Source organism: Microcebus murinus, chromosome 10 (genome assembly GCF_040939455.1).
Source record: "Microcebus murinus isolate Inina chromosome 10, M.murinus_Inina_mat1.0, whole genome shotgun sequence".
Classification (NCBI taxonomy): domain Eukaryota; kingdom Metazoa; phylum Chordata; class Mammalia; order Primates; family Cheirogaleidae; genus Microcebus; species Microcebus murinus.
This window is the reverse complement of record NC_134113.1, coordinates 15,552,278-15,567,651: the sequence shown is the minus strand read 5'-3', so window position 1 is coordinate 15,567,651 and position 15,374 is coordinate 15,552,278. Positions and strand designations below refer to the sequence as shown.

The 15,374-nt window shown below is 41.3% G+C and overlaps 1 protein-coding gene across 3 annotated transcripts in view; it reads left to right on the top strand.

Annotated features, from left to right (window-relative positions):
* RFX4 (regulatory factor X4) overlaps positions 1-15,374 on the top strand; it is a 132,592-nt gene that overhangs the window by 106,627 nt on the left and 10,591 nt on the right. For all 3 annotated transcript variants that reach the window (XM_012772771.2, XM_076007065.1, XM_012772772.3), the window contains one exon: positions 13,489-13,651. In XM_012772771.2, the coding sequence (XP_012628225.1) occupies positions 13,489-13,651 (163 nt within the window). The remainder of the gene's footprint in view (positions 1-13,488; positions 13,652-15,374) is intronic.

The window sequence follows — 15,374 nt, the reverse complement described above, 5'->3', positions numbered from 1 at the left end:
GATAGCCAAAAGGTAGGAATAACACAAGTGTCCATTGATGATGAATGGATAAGCAAAATGTGGTATACATATAAATGGAATATTGTTCAACCTTAAAAAGGAATGAAATTCTGACACATGCTACAACATGTATGAACCTTGAAGACAGTATGCTATGTGAAATAAACCAGACACAAAAAGACAAATGTATGATTCCACTTATATGAGGTACCTAAAATAGTCACATTCATAGAGACAGAGTAGAATAGTAGTTGAGTCATTGTCAGGGGCTGGAGGGAGTGAGAAATGAGGAGTTAGCATTTAATAGGTGCAGAGTTTCAGTTTGAGAAGAGGAAAAAGTTCTGGAAATAGATGGTGGTGATAGTTGTACAACATGGTGAATGTACTTAATGCCACTGAACTGTACACTTAAAAATGGTTACAATGGTAAACTTTATGTTACGTATACAGTACCACGATAAAAAGTCACCCAAGCATCTGTGGAAGCCCAATTCCATGAAAGAGAAACAACAAACTTAAAAAGGAAAGTTTTTATGTCCAAAGGAATAAAGTTAATAGGACAATCTGAAAAGAACTATTAAGGGGAGAACCAAAAAGAAGAAATCATACCCATGAGAGTCAAGTAAAGATCTTCTAAAGGAAATACATAATTGTTGAAATGAAAATTTCAATAGGTAGGTGGAATGTTAGAAAATTAGCTCCAACTGAAAGACAATTAATTAGTAAACTGAAAGACTGAGCTGAGGAATTCTCTGATAACCTGACATAAAGAGATAAGGAAATGTGAAGTTATAGGCAATGCTCAGAGAAAGGGCTGATAAATCCTGAAATTCCAATAATCAACTTTAATAAGTGTTAAGAAAGAATAGATAAATAATGGCTGACACATGGAAAACGAGACAAGACTTCTCAGATTGAAAGCTCTCATTGAATACTGTGCTGAATAAATGGAAAAAGAAAAAACTTACCTCTAAGCCCTACTGAAGAAAATCAAAGCTAAAAGAAATCTTCTTAGCTTGCCAAAAGAAAGCATAAACTCCAAAGGAGAGAGAATCACACCGATGTCAGACTTCTCATGAGATATGTTAGATTCAATATCTGAAACAGTATTTTTGAAGTACAGAGAAAAATGCATTGAAAACCTTGAATCCAGAATCCTATACACACAGTTTTACACTTTTATAAATGTATATATGTGCACACAAGTATATATATGTGTGTATATATGTGTATATATTTTTCCCCCTTGAGGACATTTTATGTGCCAAGTCCTGTGCTGGTTGCTATGGGAAATATTCAGATTAATATGCCAAGGCCTTGCTACCAAGAGAGAGCACAGGGATAACAGATGTACAAAGATAACTGCAACAGAATGAAGAATGTGGCATGTGCAGTAAGTAAGGTAAAAACCAATGCTGTGGGCTTCCCAATAAGGAGAGATTCCATCTGGCTGGAGTTATCAGGGAAGACCTCACAAAAACTCTTTGTGGAGTGAATAGCCTGGTAAGGTGTGACAATTAATTCAATCTTTCCATCCAGACCTGCTCTATTATCCCCTCATTACCCAGGCACCAAATAGGGGAGTCAGCTTCAAATTTTTCCTCTCCCTACCTCTTGTATTAGGAAGAGCTAAGCTGCTGTAACAAATAGATCCAAACCTGGATGGAGAACAGGTTTGCACAACAGAAATTTAGTTTTTAGCTAAAATTTCTGTTTAGCACAACAGAAATCTAGTTCGTGCTTCAAAAACAGTCCTGGCCGAGTATTCAGTCATGGAGGAAGCTCTCTGTAACACAGGCATTTGGGAACACACATTCCTTCAATATTAGGCTCCACCATACCCAGGTTCTCAAAGCGTAATCCACAGACCAGCAGCCACAGCATCTCCTGGAAACCCATTAGAAATGCTCATATCAGGTCCCACTGCAGACCTACTGAATTGGATACTCTAGGGGTGGGGCCCAGCAATCTTGTTCAACAAACCTGCAGGTGACTTTGATGCTCACTAGTTTAAGGGCCTTAAGGCTTTGTCAAGTCTGCAACCAGCTGGCAGAAATGGAAAAAGGGTATATGGGAGGAGGAAAACCCACTTTCTTAAAAATCCCTGCCCTGAAGGTGGGAAATGTCACTTCCATTTATAGTCCATTAGCGGGTCACATAGCCTCATGTAATTGCAAAAGAGGCTGAGAAATGCAGAATAGCATGTATCCAGGTAAGGAAGGGGGGACAGATCTGGAGGGGACAGCTGGCATTCTCCATCTCACCTCCCAAGTCCAGTCATCCTAAGACAAATGTAGACTGATTTGTTCCTTCCCATCCCACCTGGGCCTCTGGTCCCCACCTCTCATGGACATCCACAGTGACTCTCACCCTGTCACTCTCACACTGCCCAATAGGCTTATTTTTGTGAGGCTCATAACTCCACAAAGTGTTGGGACAAAGAACCTACTGCCTCACACTAAAGCCTTAACGAGCTCTCTTTCAAGTGACTTCTCGCACTGTTCCTCCTTCCCAGACTATCCTCCTGCCACTTTCTGCCTGACAAAATCCTACTTGCCTTCCTTGGCATTCCCCTCACCCTCCCACTTAGAATCTTCCTCCAGACCCTCACAGCATGGGCTTCATTATATCCTACTTCTCCTTAGGACCGTTTCAGAATAGATTGGGAATTAACCTCCCCCCCCAAGGACTGCATAAATAGGGCCAGATTGCCCCATTCAGGGTGTTGTCTTTTATCATTCATTCATTAACTCACACATCCATCTGCTTATCCCACAAATTTGTTGAGTGGCTTCTATGTGCTAAACACTTCCAGATAGCTGGAGATAAAACAGTGAACAAGATACTCGTGGTCCCTGCCCCCTGGGAGTTTGTGTTTAGCGGTTAGGCTTCTGATGAGCAAACCGGCAGTTACAATATAGTGTGATGAGTGCTAAGTTGGGAGAAGGGTCAGAGAGTTATGGGTGCACAAAAGTGGGGAAAAGAAGATATTCCAGGCAGAGCAAGTAGCCAGTAAGGAGCTCTGGAGGCAAGGGAGAGAACTTAGAGTATACACCCCAGGAGTCTTTTGATTAATTCCTTCCCGAGAGGCTCCTTTCGCCACAGAACTACACCCACTCAGAGAGGAAATGAGTGGATGCTTCAGAGCCTGTAAGGTACTTGCCCTCTTTTATACTTGCCAACAAACTCAGCGGCCCTCTGTCAGGGGCTGCTAAGGAAACTGGATTCTTCAAAGGATTGAAAATTGGGTTGTTGATAAATAGCATTAGATCAAGCTTTAATTTCACTTTGGGTACACAGCTGGAAAAAAGTCCTCTTCTGTGGAAATTTATAATAGATTTGAGCATCACCATATTTGTTTACACAGATGCACCTCAAATCTTATTTTGTTTTCTACTTTGAGGAGGAAGAATGTGATCAGACTTCCGCCTCCCTCCCTTTTTTCTCTCCATAGTGGGTTGTTGTAGTTCCTGCTTAGAAAGCTCACAAAAAGGAATTGTAGAGAAAACAACAACTTTGTTCACCGAAATAACTGTTCACTGAAAATAAAAGGGGAAGAGGACTTAAGCACTGTTCTCCGCTCTTCAGCAGCTCTCAGGAGTTCTTCAAAGATTGAAATTATTGGGCAACCATCCTGAGTGTCCCGCCTACTGCAGGAAGGAGCCATTTACCTGAATAATCCTGCCCACATATCCATCCCTGCCACCACCAGGGAGACACACTGAAGTCTGCTAGTGATAACGTCCTTCTGAAATAAACAGGGAAATTATGCAAATATTTAATAAAACAGTTCTGCATTATGAAGCTGAAACAATTTTGTTGAAACATTTCTTGAAGTGTGGCAAAATATCAAACAAGGAGATTCTGAGGAAATAAGGAGATGGGAAGAGTGTGAAGGAAAGATTCTGAAGATCTTGTCATAATTCTTGTCCAGCCTGTGAGCCTGCCTGGCTTTCTTCGTAGCAGTTTGGAGGCCTCAAGCTATGGCAGGTGTGATAGTTAAGGCCACAGGAATATCATAAATGTGTTCAGAGATTTCTGTGCAATGTGTTCAAGAGTCATAAAAGTAGCTTCTTAGAAATACAAATGTGAAACAGGTTCTCTTCAAATGATCGTAAGCTTTGAAGATTTTGGCACATTCCAGCTTTGTTCTCAGATATCTCCAGGGGGCATTAAAAATGTCATCCTATATAAAATGATGTGTAATATTTTTCTCAAGTACCACTTTTGAAATACTCCATTGCGAAACTAGACTGGATTTTGGCATGCAATGTGGGTCACAGTCTTGGAGGAAACAAACATAATTCCTAACAATATGTATGACTTTATAGACATTATATTATAATGCACAAATTATTTATCCATGATATACACCTAAATATTAGGAAATCTATTGTGGTAAGCTTCCTAAATCTGGGAATTTGTGCAAACTTTCATTGAACAGTATTGGAAATTGGTAAAATACATTTGCCATGTTTCTTTTTTTAAAAAAAGTTAACTTAGCACATAGTTTTCATGCCTAGTTAATTTTTATTTGTATTTTTAAATTATTGCTTGATTTATATCCCATCTACTTTCCCAAAAGTTTCTAAAGTAGTTTATAATAAAAACAGGAAAACCAATTTCTTAAAAAGGACCCAAACCAGGAAGTAAGAAATAAAGAAAAGGTAGGGGGAAATTAAAACAAAAACAACTGCTGGCTAAAAAAAAAAAAAAATTAAAACCGTCAATGAATGTCATGTGATCTAGTTCTTTTGTTGGGTTTCTAGCATACTCTGAGTACCATTGATCAGACAATGTCAGTATTACCAGGTTCGACTTGTTGAGAGTCAAAGCCAGTCAGGTACCTGCAACTCCTCAACAAATGAATGTCTCATTTTAGATGGACACTTCCCCATTTTCAGCTATGAAAAAGGAGCAGTATTATGTCTGCTTGGTGAGCACAAAGCAAAAATGAATTCACTGCACATAACCTTTTGGCATCCTTTGACACAAGGACGAGGGAATGCAAGGTAGTACAGATAATGAGTTATGACTCACTAGGAAAACAGCCAGTCTGCTTATCCACATCTATGTCTGGTTCCATGTGCATATTTCTAAATATGTCTTCTCCAGACCGTACTTATTAATTGAAAAGTAGGGGGAGAAAGAGAAAGGAAAGGAATATTGGGTACCTACAATTGAACCTGATATATGGCCCATTTTGAGTGGGTTTATTAAAGTCTATGGAAACACCATACAAGACTGGTTAAAGGATTCCATTTGAACAGATTTCCACAAGATAAAATCTAGCCAGTTTGTCCTTTCCTCCCCATCCCCCAACTTTGTGGGTTTGCTACCTCCCTCATGATGAGGACAAAGTTTAGAAACCTTAACTTTCTTTAAGGAAAACTGGCTCTTTTCCTCCTCAGGAGCATGGCAGGTGGTGCCAAAGTGACCAGTCCATTTAATATGACATTGGGCTGCAATTCACTAAAGCAAAATGTTAAGCTCCAACTCTGTCCTGGTCGGTCAGGTCAGGCCAGGCCACCAAAGGGTTCTAAAACCTCATTTATGATGTCATTTTAAGTATTCCCTCCTTCAGCAATGACAATAAAAGTTAACTATTAAACTCATGTTTTCAACTTCCCACCATGGGTTCCCTGCAACACAAAACCAGCAAATTAAATCATTGAGATGCTAGGATACCTAATGAAATAAAGGCAAATTCCTCATAAATGGCCTTAACTGTAGAACATCTGGCCTGCCCAGCTGCGTTTTCTCTACATCAGTTGAGGATGTAACAAAGATAACTGACCCTTAGTCTTTCCAAATAACAAAAGCCCAGTTATTCCGAGGGCAGCTAGACTGAGCGGGGAACGGTGGACACTTGAGCCCTGCCACAGAGCCTGCAGTGACTCATTTACAGAAGCTCGCCGTCATCACTGCCAGTGAATTCCTTTTGCCATCCCTGCTGCTTGCTTTCTTTAAAGGAATAGAATCAGGGAAAATAAGCTGGGATTGAAAACAGACTGTTTCATCCACTCTTTGTAGATCACACCATCAAGTCTTGACTTGGTGTTGGGACCTTGGATTCCCTCATTCATTCATTCAACAAAAAGGTATTCTGTGTCTTATCTGTGCCATGTCTTCCACGTATAGAAGTGAAAAAAAGACATAGCCTCTGTCCTCACGGTACTTACATTCCAGTGGATAAGAGTCAATGCAGAAGTAAACTACCTGGCCCAGCCTAGTGTACAGCACTTTGGGAGGCCAAGGCAGGAGGAGGCCAGCAGTTCAAGACCAGCCTGGGCAACATGGCGAGTCCCTGTTCCCAAAAAAAATAGAAAAATTAGCCAGACACGGTGGTGCACACCTGTAGTCTCAGCTATTCTGGACGCTAAGGAGAGAGGATTGCTTGAGCCCAGGAGTTCAAGGCTGTAGTGAGCTGTGATCATGCTCCTGCATTCCAGCCTGCGTGACAGAGTAAGATCTTGTCTCTAAAAGTTAAAAAAAAAATTTCAACAAAGTAAACCACCAGGAAAACATATAATTTCAAATGGTCATAAGTGCTATAAGTGAAAATAATAGTGTGCTATGAAGAAGTATAAAATGGAGACCCACCTTAGTTGGTGGTCAGGGAATGCCTCTCTGAGGAGGTGACATTTATCTGAGACATGAAGTATCACAAGGAGCCAGCCACATAAAGGTTGGGGAGGGAAAAAGAACATTCTAGCCCATGGGAACAGCATGTGTGCAGGCCTGAGGCAGAAAGGAGCTCAGCACAGTGAGGACTGACCAGTGTATACACAGAAGGGAGCAAGTGGCAGGAGGGCAAGGCGCAGGATAGGTAGAGGCTGGATAATGAAGCAACATCTCTCTCTTGGAACCGATTCCTTTGCTGTTTCTGGTCAGTTTCATCAGTGAGATTTTGACCATGGAAGTATTGGTAAAGTGTAACTCAAAGAGATGAAGTTTCCAACTTCCATAGGTAGTCTCCTTAAACATAGCTATCTTAAGGACAGATGACAGCCAATGGGATACATATAGATACAGATGCATAATCCTCCTCCTCTGTCTCAGTCTTGAAGGTTACAGGAAATGTTTGTTTAATACCAAATACTGTTAAGCAATATTATCCAAACAGAACTTTCTGTGATGATGGAAATGTTTTCTTTCTCAGCTGTCCAAAACAGTAGCCACAAGCCCCATGTGGCAATTAAGCACTTCAAATGTGGCTAGTGCAACTAAGAAACTGGATTTTTAAATTAGTTTTAATTCATTTAAACTTAAATAGCCACATGTGGCTAGCTGCTATGTATAGGGAAGGGAAGCTCTAGAATCTCAACACACTTAAAGGAGCTTATTTCTCAGGAAGGTACAAACCAAAGGCTTAGCTCAAAACTTGAGAAACATCTGTGATGGTTCATAGAATCCTCATGGGGAAAAAGATTAAAAGGATTAGTCCAAGATCTGAAGGAAAGGATATAGATAGGTAGCCTAGGAAGTGGTCTAAGTTTTCACAAGTCTGTAGCAGAATCTCACAACTTCTGAATTTTAATGGCCCTCAACATACAGGATGTAATACAGGAGGCAGTGTGTTACAGCGTCGTGTTTCTCAAAGTGTGGTCCACAGACCAACAGCATTGTCATCATTTAGAAGCTTCATATAAGGGCCCCACTCCCAACCTATGAAAACAGAATCTGCATTTTAACAAGATCTTCAGTGATTCAAATCCACATTCAAGTGTGAGAAAGGCTCTGGAATTGGACACATCAGTGTTCAAATCCCAACTCTGTCACTTACCTGAACAAGTCTTTTAACCTCTTGGGCCTCAATTTTCTCACCTGAAAAAGAAAGTAATAACTACATATCTCAAAAGGTTATTGTGAAGATTGAATGATTCAATATATTTTTAGCATGAGGTCTGGTTTATGTTGGATAACCACCCATTCATTTATCCAACAAAGGATTAATTGATTATCTATTATATTCCCAGCAAACTTCCTATTCTGTGTTTAAAACCCCTTCCAAAACGAAACACAATGAAACAAATGGAATGGAAGGGGAATAAAGTGTTCCCCTCTAGCAGTTTCAATGCTATCTGGTAACCAAGAACTGCTCCTTTGGAATCTTTACAGGATTCTCACATACCAGGTGCTTCCGCCACTATCCTCTGAACTTTAAATAAATAAGAATGTGTGTGTGTGTGGGGGGGAGAATATGGGAATTAGACAAATAGGAAAGGTTTGTTGTTGTTTTACCAACAAATAAAAAACATTAGAGCAGTCTTTAAAATTGAGCACGAACTGTTAGCTGCACAGATTTTCTTTTATTAGTTCCCTTTAAAACTGCAGCAGCAGCAATTCTCACTGGAGGTCCCACTGGTAGGAAAGGGAATACAAGGGGTGTTCTTTTCTGCTCCCCAGGAAAAAAGGGTTTCTCACCCAAGCCAGTAGGTGTTAATCTGCTTAAGCCTGCCTGAGTGGACGTGTTAGATTGCTGGCACATGGCCATTTAGGGGTTTTGTTCCCCAGACCACAGGAGCCCATTTTTCCAAGAGTTCCACTAGCTTTTTGTTTGATAACGTCTATTTCTAGCAGCATTTACTCCTTCAACAACAAATTCAATGGAACAAAAATTTACTGAACACCTACTATTTGGCAGACGCTCTGTTGGGGATACAGAGATGAATAAGGAACAGTTGCTGTGCTCCAGGGGCTCACAGAAAAGTAACTTCTGTTGCATTTTCTCAGGTGATGGCTATTATGACTTCTTCCCACTGCTGGAAAAAAAAATCCTTGGGCTTCCTTGGCTATCTCCTTTTAAATATCCTCTGACCTCACTGTGGTCTCCTAAGGTCCCACAGGCTTGCAGGGTTAATTACTTGCTTGTTGTGGCTGGCTCATTGTTCTCTCGAACTTCCCAGCCCCTCCAGTTCCATTTCTAATTGTAAATTTTATTTAATGTATTAATGTTTTTCTTTTTTATAGAGGCAATACACATTCATTACATAAAAATACAGATAAGCAAAACAAAGAAAAAAATTTAAAACCATCCTCAATTCCACCATCCAGAGATAACCTGTTTTTTTTTTAAAAAAGTGGTATTTAAAAAAATTAAGATAGTTACATAATTTCATATGAAATTCAAAATATAGAGGGCAATCACACATAATTCAATCATCTGAGTTATGATCATTTCAGACTTCTTTTTTTGAATTTACTTTTATTTTTTATTTATTTTATTTTTTTAGAGACAAGGTCTCACTCTGTCACCCAAGCTGGAGTGCAGTGGTACGATCTTAGCTTACTGTGGCCTCCAACTCCTGGGCTCAAGCGATCCTCCCACCTAGGACTATAGGTGTGAGCTACTGCACGCAGCCCATTTCAGTCTTCTTGCAGTGATTACAAATGATGCAAATATTGTAGCCTGCCAAAGCCATCATCTTTTAGGGGAAGACTATGAGGTAGATGTGCAAAGCTGAAAAGGGTACTTTGAGCCATGCTGGCGAATACGGACACTGGTGATTTTAGAGAAAAACATGTTCAGAAGTTTGCTGTAATTGGTTAAGTTACTGTTGCTACTCAAATGTTTTCTTCCTGGTGATAAAATCTGACCCGAGAAATTTGCCTTTCTTTCTTGGGATCTGAAATGGGAAATGCAGAAATATCTTCTTAAAGAATGTCTCATGTAAGAATATTTAAATTCATAATGAAGAGTGCTTTTGAATATCATTAAAAGCCTTCCACGTGCCAGGTTCTTTGACATATATCTCAGTTAATCCTCACAACAGTCCTGTAAGATATCATTATTATCCCTGTTTTACAGATTATGAAACAAAGGCTCATGAAATTTAAGAGGCTTGCCCAAGATTTATAGGTAGTTCATGGCAGAATGAGGATCCAGAGCAAAGACACATTATAGTAGAGAGAGGGCAAAGTATGTGGCAGACCTGGGATCACAGCCCCACTGGGCTACCCACTCACTCTGGGACCTCTGGCAAGTTATTTAACATTGTATAATAAGTCTCCCTGAACCTGACTTTCATGTGATGCCACCCTCCTGCAATTTGTGTTGACATAGGAACAGGACTTAAAATCAAGACAAAGTTCATGTAAGGGTGTTGAGGACACTGTTGAACAGTAAAGTCGCCTCTTTATGAGGGTGTCTGAAAGAAATTCCTGTTTGATCTGAATTCCTAGGACAGTATACTCCTGAGCAATCTGTCAATCTATGGGCTCCTAACTGGTCAAGTTTCCAGAAGCACTGTCTCCTGAAAAACTTGGATCCAAGTTTAAAGCTCACATATAGGAAGAATTTGGGCCTTTAGGGTATGCTTGTTTCACTGCATTCCTGATTGCACTTTTTGCCTCTAATTTTGTTTTTCTTTTTTCTTTCACTCCCACTTTCATTTTATTGTCTTGAATCTTCTATATTTGCATACACTTCGTTAAATTCCTTCAGACTTAACTCTCAGTTTCCTCATTTATGAACTAGGGATAATGTTTCTTTTACAGGTGTCTACAGAGCACTTAGCACAGTTCTTAGTCTACATTAGATGCTTAATAAATGGTGTCTCCTTTCTGCTCTTGGAATAAATTTTTGTCACTTTGTTAAAAAAAAAAGGACATTATTTGCATTCTAAAAGGCTCTGCAATTCATGAAATGGTCCATCAGAGGGTTCTTTTAATAATAAACCAATGCACTTAAAGTAGGGTTCCATTTCCACAGGCCATTGAGGGTATTCTTTTCTGAGTCCCTGTCACACAGCTGGCACTGTGCTGATCCACCAACTCTGCTTCTCCCTGCCCTCACAGCTGCTCTCACGGGCTATTAGCAATGTCCTTGGGTTGGAATGGACTAATTTTTAAAATGAAAACCTTTTCTTTATCCTCCCAGAGGAATTTTTTAAAAAGTATTATGGATACATAATAGTGGCATTAATATATCTTTATAGGGTACATGTAATGTTTTGATACAGGCATACAATGTGGATTACTCAAATCAGGGTAAGTGGGGAATCCATCACCTCAGGCATATTTTATCATTCCTTTACATTAGGAACATTCCAATTCTACTCTTTCAGTTATTTTAAAGTATACCCTAACTTATTGTTGATTATAGTCACCTTGTTGTGTGATCAAAAATGGTTCATTCTATCTATCTAAGCATATTTTTGTACCTATTTTATTCTTCTCTCCCTGTTACTCTTCCCAGCCTCTGGTAACCATCATTCTACTCTCAGTCTCCATGAGATCAATTGTTTTTAATTTTTGGCTCCCACATATGAGTGAGATTTGTCTTTCTGTGCTGGGCTTATTTCACTTAACATAATGTTTTCTGGTTCCATCCATGCTGTTGCAAATGGCAGGATCGCATTCTTTTTGTAGCTGTATAATACTCTATTGTGTATATGTACCACAATTTCTTTATCCATTCATCCACTGATGGACATTTAGGTTGATTCCAAATCTTGGCTATTGTGAAGAAAGGGGAACCCTCATACACTGTTGGTGGGAATGTAAATTAGTGCAACCACTACGGAGAACGGCATGGAGCTTCCTCAAAAAACTAAAAATAGAACGACCATATGACCTAGCAATCCCACTGCTGGGTATATATCCAAAGGAAGGGAAATCAGTATGTGGAAAAGATATCTGTATGCCCATGGTGGAGGACTATTCATAATAGCCAAGGAATTTTTAGATAGAAATGGGCTGCTATAGGAAATATAGAATTGGAAAGTTAAGTTTTCTCTTTTGCTTCATGTGAAAAATGACTGCCTTAACCAATTCATTCATTTTCCATGAGTCTAAAGGAGGTTTTTGTTTTTGAGACAGAATCTCACTCTATTGCCCTGGGCTGGACTGTAGTGGCCTCATCATAGCTCAAGGCAACCTCAAATTCCTGGGCTCAAGTGATCCTCCTGCCTCAGTCTTCTGAGCAGCTAGGACTACAGGCACACGCCACTGTGCCCAGCTAATTTTTCTGTTTTTGGTAGAGAGAAGGTCTCGCTATTCCCCAGGCTGGTCCTGAACTCCTGACCTCAAATGATCCTCCCGCCTCAGCCTCCCAAAGTGCTAGGATTACAGGCATGAGCCTAAAGGAGGATATTGAATCCTATTCCCTCCACCTTTTAAAACAGGTTTAATTATTTCTTCTATGTAAACATATTTTAAATTTTATCACAAATTATCTGATGAGTTTATTGTTGCTACTAACAATTTCTTAAATTATTATTTTTTTTTTAAATTCTAACCATTTCAGCCAGGTGCGGTGGCTCACACCTATAATTCTAGCATTCTGAGAGGCTGAGGTAGAAGGATCGCTTGAGGTCAGGAGTTTGAGACCAGCCTGAGCAAGAACGAGACCCTGTCTCTACTAAAAATAGAAAAAAAAAATTAGCCGGGCGTGGTGGTGCACGCTTGTCACGCAAACTACTTGGGAGGCTGAGACAGGAGGATCACTTGCGCCCAGGAGTTTGAGGTTGTGAGGTTGCTGTGATCTAGGCTGACACTACGGCACTCTAGCTTGGGTAACAGAGCAAAATTCAGTCACACACACACACAAATTCTAACCATCTCAAAATTCTAAGAAGCTTGTGGGCTTTTAATTTCATCAAGTTTTTTTCCTCAGCCTTTAGCACTTTCAAGGTATCCAGTTAAAAGGTAAATAAAGGGAATTAGTACATATGGAATAGCTCACTGTCCAGGTCACTGTCTGTTAATCTTCAAAAAGACCTGGGCAGGCGAAACCCAATAATCTACTTATGTTTGTTTAAAGCAATTTGTGGGATCCTTAACACCTGTTGAGCTGAGTGTCGAAAAGTTAATTTGCAGCCCGTATCTGGGCTACATTGCCCCTAGCTTTTCTTTGTCCTCTACTCTGCCTTCCTTTCTTCCTACCTTTCCTTTCCCTGTTTCTCCTTCTGAAATTCTTATTGGAGTCTTTTGGCTTTGAGGCTCTGTGCTAAGAACTGGGGATCCATTGGTAGGGGCAAAATAGGCAAAGCCCCTACTCTCACGGAGCTTTCAGTCTGGTGGGGGTAGGCATGAATCAAGTCAAATGCACTAATGGGTGTAGGATTACACATTGTGCTAGGTTCCATGAAGGGCTAGAGTATAGTGAGGGATCTGGCCTAGTCTGGGTTTGGGAGAGTTTTTTGGGTTGAGATGTAAGAATGAGTGGGTAACAAGGGAAGAGTGAGGATTCGAGGCAGCAGAAACAGTATGTGCAAATGCCCTGTGGTGCTGGGAATCACGGTACTCTGGAGAAAACGAAAGGAAAGAAAGTGTGGCTGGACCAGAGAGAACAAAGGTGAGGGCTGGGACTGGGGCTGGGACTGGGGCTGATTCTGGTAAGGTCAACAGAGCCAGAGACACATGCCTGGTAAAGATTTTGGTCTTCAACTTAACAGCAATGGGAAGCCACTAAAGTGTTCTAAGGAAGAACAAGAGATGTGAGAACGGTGTCAGTGACCAAGGCATTTTAATTTGTCTCTGCAGGTGCAATGCAGTCATACACGTGGTCTCTAACATACACAGTGACGACGGCTGCTGGGTCCCCAGCCGAGAACTCCCAACAGCTTCCCTGCATGAGGAACACTCATGTGCCTTCTTCCTCCGTCACACACAGGATACCAGTTTATCCCCACAGAGAGGAACATGGGTAGGTGACTTGCCTGGGCTGCTGCCTTACTTTTAAAATTTGCTCTAAAGAGGGGTTTATTAGCAGCTGTTTTCTCAAAGGACAGGAAAGGCACCCCCCTTTGCTGAGTCCTCACAGTGTCTCGTGTAATCCCCACAACAACCAGGTCAGGTAGGTAGGTGGGTACCAGTGACCCCATTTTACAGATGAGGAAGTTGAGATTTGGTTGATTAACTTCAGCCCCCCAAGGTCACAGAGCTGGTAAATGGTGGGGCCCAGACTGAGCCTCTGTCTGACTCCAAAGCCTGGGTTCTTCCCTCTTTACCCCTTTAAAGCCCCAGCTGAAAACCCCTTTCAGCAGTTCCCCTGGGTGGCTCTTTGTACACTTTGAGGCCTTGCAAAGCTTCACAGTAGGTCGGAGCCATTTATGACTCCATTTAGAATAGGAGGGCTTTTCCACCTGAGGCCTGGGGGCCCTTAGGACTGCAGTTATTCACAGCATTCAAGGAATCCCTGTGGCTTCCAGCAGTGCTTTGTACCCCAGATAAATAAATCATTTGTTTTGCCCATATGTTTTTCAAATCTGTGCGGCAATGTCGCTGTGATGAATACATTACAAATCCATTCAAAAGTGTTACCTGAATCATGGTAGCTTTTTGCCATTATGCATTGTCTTTGTCAAAAGGCACTAACCTTACAATGTCTAATGAGCAGTGATCTGAAAGACACTTATGATACTAAAAAGAGACATTGCCACGTGGTGTAGTGGGCCTCACCTGCCGCCCCTCACAGGCCAGGTTCCAACAGACCCGCTGTGGGGGCCGTGGGAGGAGGTGGGGGCCGACCTCTCAGGTCCCTCCCACACAGGCGGCCCAGTATAGCGCAGCAAGGCAGTGCCCCTGAGGGTGGGCACAGGCTGAGATGTTGGTGTGCTTTTCCACAGGTTCAGGGGCCCCAGAGCAGTCCATAGGGCAGCCATTGTTTCCTCAGGGGGCCTTTAACAGTATTTTCCCACACATTTAGAATACACTTTGAAAATATTGTTTTAGAGAGATTTTTGATTCTGCAGAAATGGCAGAAGAGAACTCATGTGGTCATAGGTTGGCATCTTTGCTGTAAAGACTTTACAAAGAAGGACGGTGATAATAATAGCCTAGTTTACATAGGACTTTCCTTTTTTAGAGAGCACCTTCACACATATGATCTTCAGAATAACCACAGGCGGCATTTTTCAGACGTGAGAAACAGGGTTGTGAGGAGCCCAAGGTCACACGGCTAGAAAGTGGCGGGCCCTGGCTTAGAACCAGGGTCTTCGACACCTGGTTGACCATGCGGGGGAGTTTTCCTGCAGGAGAGAACTTACAGAACCACACCGCATCCTTCCCATCATGGGAAAGCAGAAGCTTGAGTAATACAAAAACATAAATATCAAAGTAATTTCTTCTTTTTCCTACTTGACTTCAGCATATGACATGGGACTTTCAAACACAACAGTAGAGGTTTCCATCACTAATTACGCTGGGGGCTGGGTTTCAGTCCCGGAGCGCTCGCTGGGTGGTAAGGGAGGTGCGCGCCAGGTGTGCCCAGGGAGAAGGCAAGTCAACGAAGGGTTGTAAAGTTAGCAAAACAAGCCACAGAACAGAGATGTAAGAATCAACAAGAAGAAAAACGGGGTGGAGCGGGGCAGGGGAGAATAGAAAAGAAAGGAAAAAACAAGAATAAGAAGGGAAAAAGTGGATGAGGT